The following is a 17637-nucleotide window of genomic DNA, read 5'->3' as shown; positions in this document are numbered from 1 at the left end:
TGATGCCTGGGATTGAATTGGCTAATAGCTCACAGAAGTAGGCTAGCTGTCTTTCATATGTTCAGCTGGGAGGGGGAAATCTTATTAGTTACTTGGTATTATGTCTTTTGTGTTTGTTTTCATTTGGGAAGTGACATTGTTAAGAAAGATGGGATGAATACACAGGAAGGATTTTATATTACTGTTTGTAGTTTCATGAAAATTCACCTACTCTTCATTTACATATTTTACTTATATTGTGTATTTTGCTTTTGTTATTAGTCATTTTTTTCTCTTTCCCACCAGTGATTATTTTATAGTTCTACTCTAATCAGACCTCAAGGAGCTTGCCATCTAGTGGTACAAGTAACCTAGTGTTGGAAAATTAATGTTTTTCTAGTGACACAAATATTTTAACACATTTTGTTGTAAATTAGGCCTGGCACTATCTGGAATTTATGAAGCTCATCATTATTGTATAGATGATATTAACTTACAATATGCTGTATGGGATTATTTTTCAACATTGTAGTATTTAGTTCTTGGGGTTAAGGGACTAATGAATGATTAGAGTTGAATTTGAGAACAGAATATTTGTGTGAATGATGGCATTTGCTTTAAATTACAGGTATTGCTTCTATAGATTTTAATCAGAAATAGATCTGTATGTGTTGATAGCACCTTAAGTCAATTCAGCTAAGATTATGTATATAACTAAAAATTATAAGAGCTATTTTCATTTTGTCATAGTTTGTTTTTTACAGTGCTAGGGATTGAACCCAGAGTTTTGCTCGTGCTAGGCAAGCATGCTACAGCTGAATTACCTCCCTAGACCAAGAGTAATTTTAATCTAAGTGACTACAGTCTGTGCACACATAGACTGATAGCGTGGCCACAAAGAGAAATTCTTATACAGACTTCTTTGGTAATGGAGAGATTTCTCTTAGAAAATCATCCACCTAAAAATCAGAAATGGTTATACTTCCCAAAAGAAATTTGGTATAAAACATGTCAATCCAATTGGAGTATAGTTAGTGGTAAATAAAAGATTAATCCACCTATGGCTATTAGGTAAATGTGGATAAAAGCAACTTGTGGATAATAAAATTAAAGCCAAATTACATATCCATATACTTTCTACATGTACAGAGATGTGGAAGATGTATTTTAATTCAGGTGTTCAGATTGAAAAAGGAAAAGCCATTGTAACTTGAATATATTATTATTTTTAAGTCTCATACAAGTTGATATTTTAAAAAAGTAGAATAAATGATAATAGTTACTCCAGTTGTCTGATAAGAATTACACATGGGTTTAAGAAATGAACATTGAGCCTCTTGAAGATGAAACTTGTCTTTAAATGTGATCATATCACGTTGATGTTCGTAGAGCCAGAAATGCATACAATAAAAACACTTTTTTGATACAGTGAAAATTGCAAGGGGTAATTTACTTATAGCGAGATGTCTTTTAAATCTTACTTGTAAGAATAATGTAACTAAAATTCATGTTTGATTCAATATTACATTGGTACCAGGTATGGACTGGGTAAGCTACATTTGTATTTCTGCTTTAAAAAACTACTTACATCGATATCAGCAGTGGAGAGATATTTGTTTTCATGTGGTGGCTTGTAACAATTCCCATGCTGTACCAGGGAAGGGGGTCAGTGTATTCTCTCGTAATTTATCCATGTTACCCTGAGCACAGATTTTTTTCTTTTGGTAGTAAAATCTAATTTCATTAGAGTCTAATTTCATTGTAAAGCAGTCTGATTTTGTTTTTTACTGTGATCTTACACAAAGTTCCAAGATGCTTGCATTTGCAAACTGTTGCCAAAGGTTAAAGTTTTACACAATGAAAGCCAAATTTTAAGGAATTTGAACTTGAAAGTCTCGAAAGTAACATTTTATACATTAAAAGTATTGGTAAACTTTGGAGGAAAATAGAGAAAAGAAACCATTCTTTGTTATTCTCTGTACGTTTGGTTTTGAAACTTCAAGTACTAGATTATGTTGAAGAACATAAATAACTGGCATTTTAGTAATTAATTATAATGTCATTACCCTTTTTTATAAAGCTAAATACTAGAATTCATAACCGACAGGTAATTAATTCAACTTCTTTTGGGGTATATTGATATGTAAACAATATTTTCTTCATTGTACCTACCATGTAGTTTATCAATGTTAAGTAATAATAATAACATTTTCTGTTTATTATCTCTGTCTTGGATCTGCTTACTCTCATGTTTCCTTGGCATTGATGACTATATCCCTCCTCTTGTAAAGTATCATCTCTTGGTTTAACACGGATAGTGAATTGAATCTCATTTTGAAAAAAATGTTAAAAGATTAAAGTATACTTTCTATAGATGAAAATTTATATTTGGGATATATAGATTCTCCTATATAATCAGTTTTTGTAAACCTAAGAGTTGATTTTTGACTTTGCAATGAATTTAACTAGTTAGGTCTGGTTGTGGTAATATATTGCTTTGTGGTAGATCTTTAATTAGGAAATATATTTTTACACGTGAATTTCTTCAAAAGAAGTGGCATTTTACTACAGACATTAGGAGTGGTTTTTTTTTGTTGTTGTTTCGTTTTGTTTTAAGAAAGGGTCGCACTGTGTAGTTTAGGTTGGCCTTGAACTTACTGTATAGCCCAGGCTTGCCTCAACTCACAGTGATCCTCTACCTCAGCCTCCTGAGTGCTGGGATTACATGTGTAGATCACCATACCCAGCAGGAGATAACATTTTTGCAGGTTACAGGAGAAAGGGTAATGATTATTTTTTTGTTTTTTTGAGACAAGGTCTCACTGTGTGGTTCAGGCTGGTTTTGAAGTCACTATGTAGCCCAGACTGGTCTCAGACTTGTGGTGATCTTCCTGCCTCAGCCTCATGAGTGCTGGGATTAGAGGTGTGTGCCCCCATACCTGGCCTGGGTAATGATTACCCTATGAAGAAGCTTTTGCTATGTATGCATTCAGCAAAATTTGATTTTAAGTTTTAAATATAATTATTCACTTGTGAAGTTGAATCTTTGTGTGAATGAATAAAGGCTTGTCATTGATATAAGCCTTTATATTTAAGTATTGTATCAATATTATGTTCCTTTGGAAAGTGAATTTTCCCTTTGAAGACACAACATTTTCAAGGTAAAATTCTTACTGTAGTGCACATAGTGTTAATCTTCAGAAGTATAAAGAATTGAAATATTGATGATTGGAAATGTGTTAAAAGAGCATTATCTTTTTTTGGGGTACCGGGGATTGAACTCAGTACCCTACACTTGCCAGGCAGGTGGAGGAACCACTCACCTAAATCCCCAGCCCAAGTATTATCTTTTTGGTTTTTTATCTTGAGTTTATTGGTACTTTTTAAGTCTAGTATTATCTTTTTTTTGAGACAGGGTCTCACTATGTTGTTGAAACTGACCTGGAACTCATTATGTAGCCCAGGCTGGTTTTGAACTCACAGTGATCCTCCTGCCTCAGCCTCCTGAGTGCTGGGATTACAGGCGTGTGCCACCATGCCTGGCTAGTATTATCTTTTTTTAATTGAAATGGTCTAGCAATAAAGCTTTTCCCATCAGTCTTCTGAATTGGTATTATTAATAAATGTAAGTACTCTTGTTTTTATACAGGGTACCAAGTATGGTGTCCTTAGAGGAGACAAAGTTGTATACTGGAGTTAAATATGGTATGTGAATTCTAATCTAAGTAAATCTGTGTACTCCCCCGCCCCAATTATCTGTAAGGGTTAAATTGGAGTAGTTCTTTGTTTTAAGACTGGTACATAAAATGAATTGATTACACAGTCAATTTTTTCTGTTAAGTATTATGGACAGTAAAAGAGCTAGGCGTAGTGGCATACACCTGTAATCCCATACTTGAGAGGCTGAAGCAGGAAGAGTTCAAGGCCGTCCTTGCTAAAAAAAAAAAAGTAATAATAATAATAATAGTAAAAGATAGAAATTGGGCCAGGAAGTTCAAATGCTGTCTACATACATAGGATAGGCATGCTTTCCTACATCATAATGTTCATTTATGTTTAAATTTCTTTTAGGACCGATACATTACACTTGATGGGATGAGAATATTATAGCCTTTATATTCTAGTAATCTTTGTATATGTCATAGTGAGTTAGATTTTTGAAAAAGACTAATTGGCTTTTGTGGTATTGTGGGTTGAACCCAGGGCCTTCCTAGTTCTTTTTTCATTTTTTATTTTTACACCTAATTGCTGAATTGTCTAAGCTGGGCTTGAAAGTGCAATTTTCATGCCTCAGCCTCCCAGAGTACTGGCGTTATAGGTGTGCACCGCCACAACTAACTTGATTATGTTTTTTGAGACAGAGTCTGGGGTTGTAATCTAGGCCAGCCTTGAGCTTGTGATCCTTCTGTCTCAGCCAGCCTCTCAAGGGTTGGGATTACAAGCATGCACTGCTATGCTTCATTTTTCTTTGTGTGTGTTTGGTAGTGGGAATTGAACTCCACTCCACACGTGAAAGGCAGGCACTGTGCAATTTAGTTATATCCTCATCCCTTAAAATTTATGTTAATATTTATGGTAAACAGTGCTGGAAATGTAGCTAGGGGTAGGACACATGGCCCTAAGTTCAGTCTCCTGCACATCCCAGAAAAAGCTTTTTGTTAAACATTATGTTAATGTTCTGAATTTAACATTAATAGAAATTTAGCATATGTGCTAGAATTGACTACATTCATTAATTACTAAATTACATTTTTTTGCTTGGATTAGATTGGTAATCTCTAATTTAACAATTAGAGACTTTGAATTATTGGCAAAAATGGCTTTTCTCTCCCTCTCCTTTTTCCCTCTTCCACTTTCTTGCCCATAAACTTTTATAAGCTAATTTATTTTTCTTTTTGGCTCTGTAGTTCAGGCTGGCCTTGAACTCACAGCAATCTGGTGGTTTTACCTCAGCTTCCTGAGTGCTGGGATTATAGGCATGTGCCACCACACCCAGTTAGCTAGTTATTTTAGATGCCAGAGTTTTTTTTTGGTACCGGAGATCGAACTCCGGACCTTGCGCTTGCGAGACAGGCAGCAGGCAGCGACACCACTGAGCTAAATTTCTGGCCCTAAATGCCAGAGTTTTGAAAGTTATTCTATATCATGTCTGCCCACCAAGCCAACTATGATAAAGGCATATTGGTTGTGTTATTTTGTTTTTTAGACTCATTGTTTTGTTTTCCTGAGTGCTTTAATCACTTTCTAACACAAATTGTTTGATTAAAAACTTAAATAGCCTGAGGAATATTCAGTACCTAAAATGCCTTGTCTTGTTTTTTTAAAAACAGATCTATCCAGAGAGAATCACCGGGAAGCAATTGCTAAGGTCATAAGGAAACTTCTTAGTAAGTATATATAGAGAAATTTGTCTGTAGTATATATATTTAGGAATTCTTACTGTGTAGCATATATGCTTTCATATAACATTTTGTGTCACAAATGGTAAAAATATGTGAACAATTTTTTTTTTAAACTTAACTGGTAGATTGGGGTTCCTATAGTAATTCAAAATACTTCTTCTTTTTTTTTTTTTTTTTTTTTTTTTTTTTTGGGTACCAGGGATCGAACTCCGGTCCTTGAGATTGTGAGGCAGGCAGCAGAACCACTGAGCTAAATCCCTGACCCTATTTCAGAATATTTTAACTAAACTGTCTTTTTTTCTGCTGTAGACCACATACTTGATAATTCAGAAGATGATACAAAGTCATTGTTTCTTATCATAAAGGTACAATTGTCATTTAGTAGTACCCTAATTGTTAATCTTGTCAAGATTGCCTTGATGACATATTAAAATGTGAAATTCTTCTTTGTTGCAGATTATTGGAGACCTTTTGCAATTCCAGGGATCTCACAAGCATGAATTTGACTCCCGATGGAAAAGTTTTAATTTAGTAAAGAAATCAATGGAAAATCGGGTCAGTATTTTCACCTAAAAGTCTGAATTAATGTGATTGGTTGATTGATTGATTGATTGATTGATTTTTGATACTGGGGATCAAACTCCGATCCTGGGCAGCTGCTGGAACCACTGAGCTAAATCCCCAGCCCCAAATTTTTTTTTTTTTTTTTTAAGACTAAAATAGTCTTAATTTAGGTATTATGATTACACAGAATTAAGTTTACCCATAGAAACTTAGTAGATTTTAAAATTCATATGCCAGCTAAAAAAATGTGGTTTACTTATAAGATTCAAAAATGTCACTTTCCATGATCATCTCTGATCGAACTCTCAGTAGGAATTTGGGCAGCAGCATTTAGAATGTCTTATAAGAACCTATCTATGGAAATGCACTTTATGTGAACTGACGAAAAATGTGTGTTATATTTATGCTGTGGTTGAAATGAGTATAAGTTTCTCTGAGAGCATGGAAAAAAGATGCCTGAGTGAATGAGGAGCTCTTCTACAGGGGACGTTCGCAAAGTAAAGGCCACGAAGGTGGCTGCTAATTATGCTGTGTATTTGGACAGCAGGAATGGCTTAGAAAAGGACAGGGAAATGGCATTGCCTGCTTTTTTAAAAGGAAGGAAAGAAACTAAGTTGTTGAGTTTTTGTTGTAAAAGTGTGCTTTGTTTTTATATTCAGCAGTAAGGTTTTTTTCTGCTTGTGCTAAGGATCAAACCCAGTACTGCACATGTTAAGCAAGTGTTCTGCCACTGAATAATATCCCTAGTCCAAGATTAAAGTAGATCTGACTTGGATATGCAAGCGATTAAGTATTCAGTTCACTGAATATTGGAAATCTCCACCACCACTGTGAAAAATAGAAAAAATTGGGTTAATATGGTCCAGGTGAAATCACAGACTGAATCAAGTCACTGTCATTTAGGATTGTCATTTAGTTGTTATTTTGACACATTGACTAATGTGATAAAGGTGTGAAAGGGAACTAGATCATGTGGATCAGATCTTAAATGATCAGTTTTAGAAATAGGAAAGGTACTGTGTTTAGGAGAAACGTACCACGAAAGGCTATTCATAAATAGTTGCGCAACTATCTTGGAAGGCTGTTTTTGTACATTGAATGTTTAGCTGAATAAGAACCAGCTCATTCTCCCATAAATGTATTTATGAATAAATTACCAGAGAAAAGCAGGATGTTCGATGGGCCATTTTAAAGGGAGATGTTTCTGCTATCAGTCATAAAATTAATTGAGATAGTATACTTAAAAATATAAGCCTGGTGACTTTAGAGTGAGTGACATAGCACCACCATCATTCACCAGCCCACTATAGAACTTCTGGGAGCTAGGTTTTCATTAAAGAATCAGAGGAGTCCATAGTTGGGGTCTCTTAAATGTTGAAGCACGTGCCGCTTTGTCTTCCAGCTCCACGGGAAAAAGCAACACATCAGAGCATTATTGATTGACAGAGTAATGTTGCAGCATGAGGTAAATAGCTTTGCACACATGGTTATCTTTTAAAATGACAGTTTTCAAGTGAATCTTTATGTCGGTTTTTAATAATACAACTGAACTTTCAGTAAACATTTTCAGTTCTGATTTACATTGTTTTCTTAGCTGCGAACACTAACCGTAGAGGGTTGTGAGTACAAAAAGATACATCAGGATATGATCAGAGATCTTCTTCGATTATCTACGAGTTCATACAGTCAGGTAAACTTATGCAAACATTCTTCCCCCACATTCTCATTTATTTTAGTGTATGCAATCTAAATTAAATATCCCTACTCTTAACAATGAAGTTTAAATATTTCTCTTCTAGGAAAAGAAGTAAAAAAACTTGAGCTAAAATCCAGTTCCTCCTAGGTTCGAGCCCCAGTACTGGGGGTGGGGGGATTAATTTTCCTGTCTGTAATTGTTTCTTTTATGTGGTGGGGAGGGTTGTTTTTGTTTTTTTTCCCTTGAGAATGCTGACAAGTCAGATTTTGGGTTGGGGGTACTGGGGATCAAACTTGGGACCTTGCACCGTGAGGCCAGCAGCAGAACCACTGAGCTAAATCCCCAGCTCAGTAAGTCATATATATTTTTTTAAACCGAGGTCTCACTAAGTAGTTCAGGCTGGCCATGAACTCATTATGTAGCCCTAGGCTGGCCTCAAACTTGTGATTCTCTCTGCTTAGCCTCCTGAGTGCTGGGATTACAGGTGTGCACAGCCATGCCTGACATTAAGTCAGATTTTGAAGGCCACTCTAGAAAGGCCATTTCATTCCTCCTGATCATTATGCTTGTGTTTAAGGGAGCTGCTACCATGTGACTTGTGGTGTCCATCTTTAAGGTAGCATAGGACTAAGAGATGATCTCCACAAGGAACTGGAAAAACAAAGTCATGTAAAACTAGTTGTTCTCTCTTTGTAAAGTACTATAGATTCAGATTCTTCTTAAATAAGTAATGTTAAAAGTTTAAAATATACTTGATATATTGCTTTTACTGTAATAAATTATCCATTACTGTTTTAACTAGTTGTTAGGTAATAAATTTATACTGCATCTTTTTGTTTACATTTGAGATGTGTGAGTCTTTATTTAAGGTTTACATCAAAAAGGGTTAGTTTTGTTTCTTTTGCATAAGTTCCTTCCGGAAAGGAAGTTTTTCTTGTGTGAACCAAGAATCTGATTATTCTTATCAAGAGTAGCCAAGAATACTGTTTTATGATTGCTGCTTACTTTTAGCTATTACTAAACAAGTACTTATCAATTCCATTCAATCTCCTTTTTTATCAAAAATATTTGAACCAGTGTAATCTAAAGCACAGATAAGGTTGGTGATAATGTGCTTTTCATCTGATAATCATTTACTCTTTTTTTTTTTTTTTTGAGTGCATGCTTTGATATATTTTTTTCTGTTAATTAGAAAAAATTTAAATTATCACTTTGATTTTGGTAGTTCATTTATAAGTCTTTTGTAGTTTGTTTAATGTGTAATAATCCTTTGCTTTTAATACTTCTCCAGGTCAGAAATAAGGCACAGCAAACATTTTTTGCAGCTTTGGGAGCATATAACTTCTGTTGCAGAGACATTATTCCCTTGGTTTTGGAGTTCTTACAACCTGGTAGACAAGGTGTCACACAACAGCAGTTCAAGGTACAGGTTTTTGTTTCTGTTTTACTGCAAAACATTGCAAACCTACAGAAAGTTGGAAGAATTCTACAGTAAACATCCATTGGGCATGGTGGCGCACACCTGTAACCCCAGCACTGGGGAGGCTGAGGCAGGAGGATCGCTATGAGTTCCAGGTCAGTCTCAGCTGCATAGTGAGATCCTTCTGGGGGGAAAAAAAAAACCTAAACAAACTAAAAATAAAATAAACAGGCGCTGGGGATTTGGCTCAGTCATTCTGCTGCCTGCCTTGCAACTGCAAGGGCCCGAGTTTGATTCCAGGTGCCAAAAAAAAAAAAAAAAAAAAATCCACGTAGCCACTGTTCAGATTCTGTATTTAAATTTTATTATATTTGCTTTATCATATATCTATTTATCCATCTTAATTTTTAAATCTATTGCAAAGTAAGTTGAAGGCATCAGCACAGTTTATCTATAAGGAGGTAGACTTTTTTTTCCTCCCTATTTACTTACCTATGTCTGTGATCAGTGTTAACATGGCGATGTTAGAACACAGACCTCTCAGGGGAAAAGAGTTCAGTTGAACACCAGTGGCTAAATAGCCTGGCTGACCCTTGCAACGGGGATCAGAGACAGAAAAGCTTAGCGCATAGCATTAACAGCATGAAGGAGGGGCCTGAGACAGGAAGAAGTATGGTAAGTTTCAGCATGTGAGTTAAAAAATACTGAAGTGTTAGAGCAGAGAAGAAAGGTAATAACACAAGATAAGGCAAATAGTACATCTCACAAAACTGCAATAGAGTAAAAGTAATGTAAATTGGAATTTATTTATTTATTTATTTATTTATTTATTTATTTATTTATTTATTTATGGTTTTTTGAGACAGGGTCTATGTAGCCCAGGCTGGTCTCAAACTCACAGCGATCCTCCTGCCTCAGCCTCCAAAGTGCTGGGATTACAGGTGTGCACCACCATGCCCAGTGTAAATTGGAATGTATATAAGTGAGAGAGAAAGGGACTGACTGAGAGTTATTTAGGAGAGGGACTGGATAAGATTAAGTGATTGAAAATGAGGAGCCTGATGAAAGAACGTATCAATTAATAGTCTCCTGCTAATGTACATTGACAGATGAGTGGAAAAGTAAAATGTAGTATTTATACACAGTGGAGTACTATGCTACCATAGAGAAAAATACACAAGGCATTTATAGGTAAATGGATACAGTTTTAGAACATAATGTTAAGCCAACTCAGACACTCAAGCTCAAAAGTCACATGGTTTCTCTTACGTGAGAAACACTGTACATATACGTACATCCACACACATAATTTTTACATACACTCACACTTACATATACACACACAGAGCAAAATAGAAGAGAGAAATAAGGAGACATTCAAATACTTCCCCAAATTACACATTACATTGTTTTTAAAAATATTTCAATATATGTAATAATTTGTTTTATACTATTAGTTTAATCTTAGTTAATTTTTAGAAAGTGTGTGCTATCTTTTTTGTGCAGTCTTTTTAGTTTATGTCTTGTTCAAGTAACTACTTTGAAAATAACAATACACAGTATAATAATTGTTATTCTCTTACTATTTTATTTGTTCATAAAATAAAAAAGTAGATGAAAATAATTAGTAGGTTTCTAGATTGTATAACTGATTATTAGGCCTCCAGAGAGAATAAGGAGAATTAATTAATTTAGTTGGGCAAATGTTCCTATAAACTTGTCAGTGTTGTGAAGGCAGTTAGATAAGCTGGATGTGTTGGCACACACCTGCAACTGTGGCTATGTAGGAGGAACATAAGTTCAAGGTCAGCCTGGACAACTCGACCCTGTCTTAGAAATAAAATAGATATAAAAAGGACTAGAGATATAGATCAATGGTAGAGTGCTTGCCTGACATGCATGAGGGCCTTGGTTCAGTCCCTAGCAATGCACAACAACAGTTTTAGCCGAGTGTGGTGGTGCATACACAGGCTGAGGCAGGAGTAGCACTACTTTGAGGCCAGCCTGAACTACATAGTGAGACCCTATCTTAAAAAACAAAAGACAACAAAATTCTATGTATGTTGGTGTTAGTAATTGGAATCATTGAGTTGGAGAGCCTAGGAATGGAGTAAGAAGATGACCAAGGAGCTCATATTAAGAAGCTCTTTTTCTAAGAAGCCAGGTACAAGTGAGTACTTATACCCCTGGTAACTTGGGAGAGGCTGAGGTCAGGAGGTTGAGGCTGGCCTTTGCAATATTGCAAGAGCCTGTCTCAGAAAACAAAACAAAAATTGGAAGCTAAGTAGAACAGCTGACTGAGATGGGAAAGGTCCAAAGGGTATCATGAGGGCCGGGGATTTAGGTCAGTGGTTTCTCCACTTGCCTCACAAGTGCAAGGTCCTGAGTTCAATACCTGGTACCAAAAAAAAAAAGGAATCACAGAAGCCCAGAAAGAGCTTTCCAAAAGACTTAGCAGTTACACTTTCCTGGAAAGATCTTTTTTTCTTTAAGACAGGGTCTTGCTGTATAGTTGAGGCTGACCTAGAATTTGCAGTGATTAACCTGCCTGTGCCACCTCACCAGGTTGCACAGAATTAAGATGAGCCCTAAATGTTTCTTAGCTTGTACCAGATCAATAAACTATAGTTCAGGCTCAGTTACATGCTCTTGTAAGTAAAGTTTTATTGGGACACAGGCGTGTCCATTTCTTATAGACTACTTTCATGCTACAGGGAAAGAGATGAGTAATGAGAGACTAATTGAGTTACTATTTACTTGCTCACCCTTTACAGAAAATGTTTGCTGACTTTCAATGTGAGTATTGTAAATGGTCTTAACTCTTGGGGTGGTATGTGGTTGACCTCGTAGAAAGCAGTTTGTATGGACAAAATTAAGAGATCAAAACAGAAAAATGTAGATCAGCAAAGATGAAGTTCCCGGTGACCTTATGGAGAAACTGTAGAGGAAGTAGAGAGTATACAGAGTAGGTAAGAATAAAACATGGTGGTACTAATTGTTCTTCTCAATCAAAAGGGGGTGCCTTAGAAAAGGGTGTGTGCTAGGTTCGGTGTGGTGTAATGTAATTGGACTGCTGTGCAAGAGGTCCAGGCAATAGGATAGGATCCCTTGAGTCCATGAATTGAAGAGTAGCTTGGGTAACAGTGAGAAAACATTTACAGGGAGATGAAAAGAGGAAGAGGGAGAGGGAACCTGCTATCATCCGAATCATTCTGATTAGTTGGACTTTGAGTAATAAATATATGGTATAATTGATCCAGTTTTTATATACTTAGTGAAACACCTGGCGACCATGGGTTAAGTGCTATTTAATAATTATATTAAGCCCCATGCCCTAAAATACTGAGAAGCACAATTCACGGCCTTTTTGATACAGTAGAAGAGGATTACGGTGGAATCTGTATTCTTAGAAAACTTGTGTTCCTGTTTTATCTCATAAGTCATTCTTTGAGCAAAGCCTTTATTAAATGACTTAGAGGGCTGGGGATTTAGCTCAGTGCTTCCGGCGCCTGCCTTGCAAGTGCAAAGACCTGAGTTCGATCCCCGGTACCAATAAATAAATAATAAATGAGTGAGTGGATGAATGAATGACTTAAATTGTTAATGAATGCTACTTAAGTAAATGTCCAGTTTGTTCCTAAAAGTAACTTGTTAAATATCTGAGCCTACTTCATAGACTAACATCAAACATTTAAGTAATAAATGTAAATTAATTAATTAATTTATTTATTTATTTATTTATTTTGGTATTTGCTTTGTTTTGTTTTGTACCGGGGATTGAACTCAGGACCTCACACTTCTTGAGGCAACTGGTGGAACTACTGAGCTGAATCCCTGGCTGTTTTGGCTTTTGAGGCAAGTGCTTGCTTATGTGGTTCAGGCTGGCCTTGAACTCACTGTGTAACCCAGGCCAGTTTTTATCTTCCTGCCACAGCCTCCCAAGTGCTAAGATTGCAGGCATGTACCACCACACTGGGCCACAATCAGTGTAAATTTAAAAACAACATATAGGTGAATTAGCTACAATTAAACATTGCCTCTTTGTTTTCCATGTAACTATTTTTTCCTACAGGGTGCATTATATTGTCTTCTTGGAAATCATAGTGGTGTGTGTTTGGCAAACCTTCATGATTGGGACTGTATTGTACAGACTTGGCCAGCAATTGTTTCTTCGGGGCTTAGCCAAGCAATGTCGCTAGAAAAGCCATCGATAGTGAGACTATTTGATGATCTTGCAGAAAAGATTCACAGGCAATATGAAACAATTGGTCTGGACTTCATGGTAAGCAAACCCATTTTTTCACTCATATTTCAGTAGAGAGACTGCCTTGTTGTAGTACCTTTTGGTACTGGGGATTGAACTTGGGACCTTGTGCTTGCGAGACAGGTGGTGGAACCTCTGAGCTAAATCCCCAGCCCTTAATACCTTTTGTTTTTCACGAATTTTCCATAGTTATCTTTCTTAGCTTTTGATTATAACTTTTTAAGCATTTGTTTTCTCTTTTCATACTGTGCTTTTGAGAAAATTACTGGCGCTAACAGGATGGAATAATATATTAGTACATGTCTGGGAGAAAGCCAGTATATTTTCTACTAAGCGATCATAGTAGGTTATTAAATTGTTGAATTTACTGTTATCCTGTGTGTGTTGATGACTTAATTTTTCACAGTTATTAGTTACTTTTCTTGTGACTGAGACAAAATATCGAACACTCAAAGTTAAAGGAGGAAGAACTTATTTTGGCTCACAATTTGTAGAAGTTTCAGTCTATAATCTGCTGGCTTCAAGGCAGGGTGGCATGGCAGAAGGGACATCACACAGGAGGAGCAGTCCATTGCAAGCAGGGACGAGACAGCAAAGTAGCGAGTGATGACAGCAGTCCTCTTTCTGTCCGTTATTATCTTATCCAGGCTATCCACCTAGGGTGGATTCCAGGTCCAGCTACCTCCAGAAAGTTCTGCATGTGACTGCATGAGGCTTTGTGGGGGCATCTAGACACAAGGCATAACAATTATCTTTTAGGGTGTTAGCTATCCTTGTGACAAGCTAGTCACAAATGATTGACTACTGAACTGAGTATAGAATGTTAGAAATGGGTGATTTGACAAATGCAAGAGATCAGAATATAAGGTTCAGTGGATCTCAAATGAACAGATATTCACGGATATATTCATAACAGTCTAGTTTGTTGGAATGGATAAAAGAAGGGTAGAAGTAATTGAATTCTCCTCTTCCCTAACATGTCTATGATATACATTCCTCACATGGCTTATTTATTTGTTTGTTTGATTTGACTTTTTTTTGTTTGTTTTTGGTACCAGGGATTGAACTTGGGTCCTTGCACTTGCAAGGCAGGCCACCGAACCACTGAGCTAAATCCCCGGCCCTGATTTGATGTTTGAGACAGGGTCTCACTCTGTAGTTGAGACTGACCTGGAACTCACTGTGTAGCCCAGGCTGGTCTCTCACAGCTATCCTCCTCAGCCTCCCAAGTGCTGGGATTACAGGTGTGCTCCACCTTGCCTGGCTCCTCCCATGGTTTAAAAAGCAAAAACAAAAAACACTGCTCTAAATGTATTCCTTTTTAATAAAATACAGTCTTGCTGCTTACAACTATCATTACATGTGGGGTTTTTTTGTTTGTTTGTTTGTTTGTTTTTGATACAGGGGAATCAAACTCAGGACCTTGCGCTTGCAAGGCAGGTGGCAGAACCATTAAGCTAAATCTCTGGCCTACATTGTGTGTTTTTAAAATTATGTAAATGGATAATAACCCACATGCCATAAAATCTACCTATTTAAATTACGTAGTTTATACCTGTATGGTCACAGTGTAAATTCACATAGCTGTTTAAGTTCCACCGCTCTCTTAATTTTTCTGAGATTTTCCTCACCTGAAAAGAAACTTTGTGCCCAACAGCAGTGGTTTGCCATTTACCCACACCAATACCAGGGAAACCACTAATTTACCTTTTCACCATGAATTTGCCCGATAGTGGTTATTTCATCTAAATGGAATCATAAAATATGTAGCTGGTATGTCTTCTACATAGCATAACATTTTCAAGATTTATCCATATAGAGAATGTGTCAGAAATCTTTCTTTCCTTCTTTTATTTTAATAAGATTCCAGAGTCATGTGTTGCATTAGCAGAATTACTTCAACAGTCAAAAAATCCTTCTATCAACCAAACATTACCTAGCCCAGAAGAAATTAAAGGAGGATTTAAACGACAACAAGAAAGGAATGCTGATGCCCTGAGGTAATGGATGGTTCACTAATTTAGATGACATTATAGATGGCTGGGTGTGGTACCAAACACTTGTAATCCCAGCACTCTGGGAGGCTGAGGCAGGAGGATCGCCATGAGTTTGAGACCAGCCTGGACTACGTACTGAATTCCAGGTCATTCTTGATTACATAGTGAGACCCTATCTCATAAAACCAAAAAATAAATTAAAAAAAGAAAAAATAAAATACATATATGTATCTGACTACTGAATGATTTTTAGCACATTGTGTTCTGAGAACATAAAAAGTTTGAAGCTAATTGCAAACAGTCCTAATTTTCACTGTTAGTTCTGAATGTGGGAAACAATCATCTTAAAAATAAAAGTTACTTTAATGTATCTTTCTTCAATATGCATTCTCTTTGATTTTTTTATAGTAATATATGAGATACAACTTAATTGGTACACATTAGTCATTAAATCCTAAATTCAACACTTGGGTTGCTTTATAACTCTTATAATAATGATTTGTTTTGTTTTTTCGGGTGTTTTGAGACAAGGTCTCACTATATGGCCTTAAACTATGGAGCCCAAGGTAACCTCAAACTTGTAGCAGCTCTCCTGCCTCGGCCTCTGGAGTATTGGGATTACAAGCATGCATCACTGTGCCTGGCTTAGTAATGAACTTCATGATGATATTTGGTGTCAAGATATTAGTAAGCTGTTTTTTGAGTTTTGGAACCAAAGCAATCCAGTGAAGCAGGAGCCTTCCTAACTTGATTTTGACTTTGTTCCTACTTCGTATATGATTATTCCTACCTATTAATTTTCTAAAATTATTTTCTTGCAATGGGGTTTTCCTGTGTTGTCCAGGCTATCTCCAAAGTCTTTGGGCTCAAATGATTCTCCTCCTTTAGCCTTCTGAGTAGCCGGGACTACATGTGCATGATGCATGTCCAGCTTCATTTTTTTTTGGTTTTTTTGTTTTCTTGAGACAAGGTCTCAATATGTAGTTCAGGCTGGTCTTGAACTCATTATGTAGCCCAGGCTGGCCTTAAAGTCATAGCACACCTCCTGCCTCAGCCTCCCGAGTGCTGAAAAGTACAGGTGTGCACCACCACGTCCTGCATCCACCTTGTCTTCTTTCTAAAGCATCTTTATAAGTAATGGACTCTCATAGCCTGCCTAATGTATTGCCGATAGTCAGCATACCTCTCACGGTTAGTTAATTACCACTTAGAAGTTTGCATTTACTTTGGAATGCTCACTCAAAGACAGGTGAGCTCTTCACTGTACCTTCTTGTTCTTTTCCCAGTGTCTGTTCATTCATCTGCTTTAACTCTGTCAAGTTTTTTAACAAGGCCTTCTAATATGTGATGATAAGGATAGGGGAAGGATAAATTTGGCCAGAATTTGAATTTATCTTACATTGTTTTATATTTATCTTAGCAATGTAGTGAAGCAGTTTATCAATTGATTGTGTTTATTTTTGTTTTAAGGAACTATGAAAATTTGGTAAATGCTTTGCTAGATGGTGTGGAGCAAAGGAATTTGTGAGTACAAAAAATTTTCCCTCCTTCCTTCCTTCCCTCCTTCCATCTATCCATGGTGCTGGGAATGAAACAGTGGGCTTTATGCAAGCTGGGTAAGTGCTCTACCACTAAGGTACATAACCAACCATACAACCAAAAAAAACCAACCGTACATATTTTATTCTCAGAACAGTTGTCTTACATATGAAGGCTATGAATGACTGTCTTAGATTAAACTCTGATTTGTATGTTTAGAAGACTAGAAAGAAAAGGAAGGAGATATTTGGGGTTAATGACAGCTGTGTTGTTAAGTAGGTCTGTTTTAATTATTGAGAAGCATAAAATTGTTTCAGATACTTTTGGTTTTTTAAAGAAGTGGCTTTATGATGAGTGATGTGTTATATGACTTTTCCCTCACCTCCTTTAAGGCCCTGGAAATTTGAACATATAGGAATTGGGCTTCTATCTCTACTCTTGAGAGATGATCGAGTATTGCCTCTTCGTGCCATACAGTTTTTTATGGAGAATCTCAACCATGATGCAATCGTAGTTCGTAAGGTAGATACTTCATGCTAACTGCTGGGTTTGAGAATGTGCACCTCACTTAACGTCTTTAATTTCTTTACAGACAGAACTGGGGATTTAGCTCAGTGGTTTCACTACCTGCCTTGCAAGCACAGGGGCCTGAATTCGATCCCTGGTAACAGAAAAACAAAACAAAAATAATTTCTTTATAAACAATGAATACCATAATAAATATGTTGAAATATATATTGTATATATATATGTGTGTATATATATATAGATATACG

General features: G+C 36.4%; 1 protein-coding gene across 1 annotated transcript in view; it reads left to right on the top strand.

Annotated features, from left to right (window-relative positions):
* Psme4 (proteasome activator subunit 4) overlaps window positions 1-17637 on the top strand; it is a 91845-nt gene that overhangs the window by 38824 nt on the left and 35384 nt on the right. The window contains exons 20-30 of the mRNA XM_010615833.1: window positions 3629-3684; window positions 5310-5366; window positions 5691-5746; window positions 5838-5936; window positions 7348-7410; window positions 7540-7635; window positions 8933-9064; window positions 13134-13343; window positions 15189-15325; window positions 16793-16846; window positions 17254-17383. Coding sequence (XP_010614135.1) covers window positions 3629-3684; window positions 5310-5366; window positions 5691-5746; window positions 5838-5936; window positions 7348-7410; window positions 7540-7635; window positions 8933-9064; window positions 13134-13343; window positions 15189-15325; window positions 16793-16846; window positions 17254-17383 — 1090 coding nt within the window. The remainder of the gene's footprint in view (window positions 1-3628; window positions 3685-5309; window positions 5367-5690; window positions 5747-5837; window positions 5937-7347; window positions 7411-7539; window positions 7636-8932; window positions 9065-13133; window positions 13344-15188; window positions 15326-16792; window positions 16847-17253; window positions 17384-17637) is intronic.

The sequence above is a fragment of the Fukomys damarensis genome, unplaced genomic scaffold (genome assembly GCF_012274545.1).
Source record: "Fukomys damarensis isolate Sample0158 unplaced genomic scaffold, DMR_v1.0_HiC HiC_scaffold_2, whole genome shotgun sequence".
In the NCBI taxonomy this organism is placed as follows: domain Eukaryota; kingdom Metazoa; phylum Chordata; class Mammalia; order Rodentia; family Bathyergidae; genus Fukomys; species Fukomys damarensis.
This window is presented reverse-complemented; position numbering and strand designations above follow the sequence as displayed.